The following is a 2,094-nucleotide window of genomic DNA, read 5'->3' as shown; positions in this document are numbered from 1 at the left end:
GGGTGGGCGTGAGTGTTTGCACGTGCGTGGGTTTGTGTGTATGTGTGCGGGGGGGAGGGGAGAAGGGGAAATAGGCAGGAAATGCGTGGGGGGGCCCCCGGTGAAGGTGTCAGGGGAAAGGACATACAGACATACATACGGACAAGGACGTGACAGGAATGTGAAGGAAGTGTAGGGAGGGAGTAGCTGTCGGGAAGGGGGGAGGTGCCCACACAGGCGCGAACAGTACGACTAATTTCAGGCGAGCGGTGGGTGGGTGGTGGAAAAGAGTGTATGTGTGTATGTGCTCACGAGAACAAGTAAAAGACGGGGCTGATAGACCGTACGGAACACGACGCCCCCACCCCAACCCCCAACCCCCGGGAGCCCCACATTCCATATCTCCCAATGTACGGCAACATTCTGCCTGACATGGCACCGCCAAGTGACACGTACCCAGCCTACCCCCGGTTCCCCTACCTCCCTACCTACCAAGCTAACCAACCCAACCACCTAGCCACCTAACCGTTCAACTAACCCCCACCTCTCAAGGGCAGCTAGATCCTAACTGAAACCCAACCACCTATCCAACTGCCTCACACAGCCCGCACTCACGGGGGGTGTCCACGGGCAGCCCCGCCCGCCGCCGGCTGCAGTCATGTCCGTACCAGCCCGCATGGCACCTGCAGAACCCCTGGTCACACTCCCCCCGACCCGAACACTGGTTCACACAGAACTGCTCCACGATGATGTTACACAGGGTGCCCACGCGGCCGTCAATCCTGGAGGAGGCGGGGGGAGGGGCCGATAGCGCCGGGGGGGGGGAAATACCCACCAGTGTGCAAACATGTGGTGTTTGGAATCATCTGAGCCGGATGTGTATGTGCGTGTATGTGTGTATGTATGTGTGTGTATGTGTATGTATGTGTGTATGTACGAGTGTGTAATGGAACTAAGTACAACCGGGTGTCGGCGGGGTGGGGCGGAGGGCGGTGCACTCGGGAGTGCCTCATGGGGGGGAGGGGGGTAGTGAGGGGGACCACAACGGACAGCCCCCCCCCTTCCCCACCTCACCTCACCTCCCCCTACCTCCGCCCCACCCACCCACTACGCGGAGGAGGCCCGCTCGCCCGTCTGGAGCGTCTTGAGGGGTTTCGTCACCCTCACCGACACCCCCATTCCTACCCACACACACACACATACACACACACACATACACAACCCGCGCAACCTTACCTGCATGGGCACATGAACGAGGGGACATCTCCATTGCACCAACCCTCCCGTCCGAATAAATTCTCGTACGTGACAGCGCCCCACAGAACTTTGTTGCCTTGCTCGTCCTGTTGTTGACGTACATGGACATGTACGTAAACACAAACCAGAAAACATTGCCGGGGTGAGGCATGTGACAACATGAGAGACTTGTCGGGCTGCGAAACAGCAAGTGCAGTACAACTGCAATTTACAATTTTGTTTGTTGTCATTCGTACAGTTCCTGCTTTCAACGTGTACGGCAAGGGGTGCCAAGTTCACGCACACACCGGGCAAGGCCGTACATTACTGCCCCGTTCAGCTGCCGGTCGTACAGCTTTCAGGATGAGTGAGGCTGGGGGGGAAGAGAGAGAGAGGGAAAGAGAGACCGAAGGCGGGGGGGTTATGGAAATCACGCCCCCCTCATCCCCCGCCCGGAGAAAGGCCAGCGCCCCGGGTATGGCCGACCCGCGTGCTGCCACCCCCGCCATCTGCCCCTCCTTCCCCGCCCGCTCATCAACACAAAAACATTCCGCAGTCCCACGGGTCACAAAAAGCCCGCGAGGTGAAGGTGAAGGTGGGGGGGGGCACAGAGGCATCCGGTGGCGGTGTACGGCACGGAGGGGGTTCGTGGTTGCCCCTAGTGCACTGACTGGCGGTAGTGCCGCAGAGGAGATGGCGCATTGTCGTACTCCCTCTCCCCCCCCCACACCGGTACGGCTGCTGTAGCGACTTAGCGGATGGAGGCGTGGGGGGGTGGGGTTGGAGTGCGTTGGGGGGTGGGGGGAGAGCGCCACACTCCGTCAGCGGCGGCGGCAGTGGCAGCGGCAGCAGCTGGTTCGGGCGGGGGGGGTCTTCCGG

General features: G+C 60.7%; 1 protein-coding gene across 1 annotated transcript in view; it reads right to left on the bottom strand.

The window, feature by feature from the left end:
• Positions 1-2,094, bottom strand: part of elg2 (acetylglucosaminyltransferase) — a gene marked incomplete at both ends in the record, with an annotated part of 14,281 nt that overhangs the window by 8,057 nt on the left and 4,130 nt on the right. Inside the window, 5 exons of the mRNA XM_002947626.1 lie at positions 595-761; positions 1,059-1,160; positions 1,216-1,412; positions 1,524-1,588; positions 1,887-1,965. Coding sequence (XP_002947672.1) covers positions 595-761; positions 1,059-1,160; positions 1,216-1,412; positions 1,524-1,588; positions 1,887-1,965 — 610 coding nt within the window. The remainder of the gene's footprint in view (positions 1-594; positions 762-1,058; positions 1,161-1,215; positions 1,413-1,523; positions 1,589-1,886; positions 1,966-2,094) is intronic.

The sequence above is a fragment of the Volvox carteri genome (genome assembly GCF_000143455.1).
Source record: "Volvox carteri f. nagariensis unplaced genomic scaffold VOLCAscaffold_7, whole genome shotgun sequence".
NCBI classification, from domain to species: domain Eukaryota; kingdom Viridiplantae; phylum Chlorophyta; class Chlorophyceae; order Chlamydomonadales; family Volvocaceae; genus Volvox; species Volvox carteri.
Note: the sequence above shows the minus strand (reverse complement) of the source record. Positions and strands in the feature narration are given on the sequence as shown.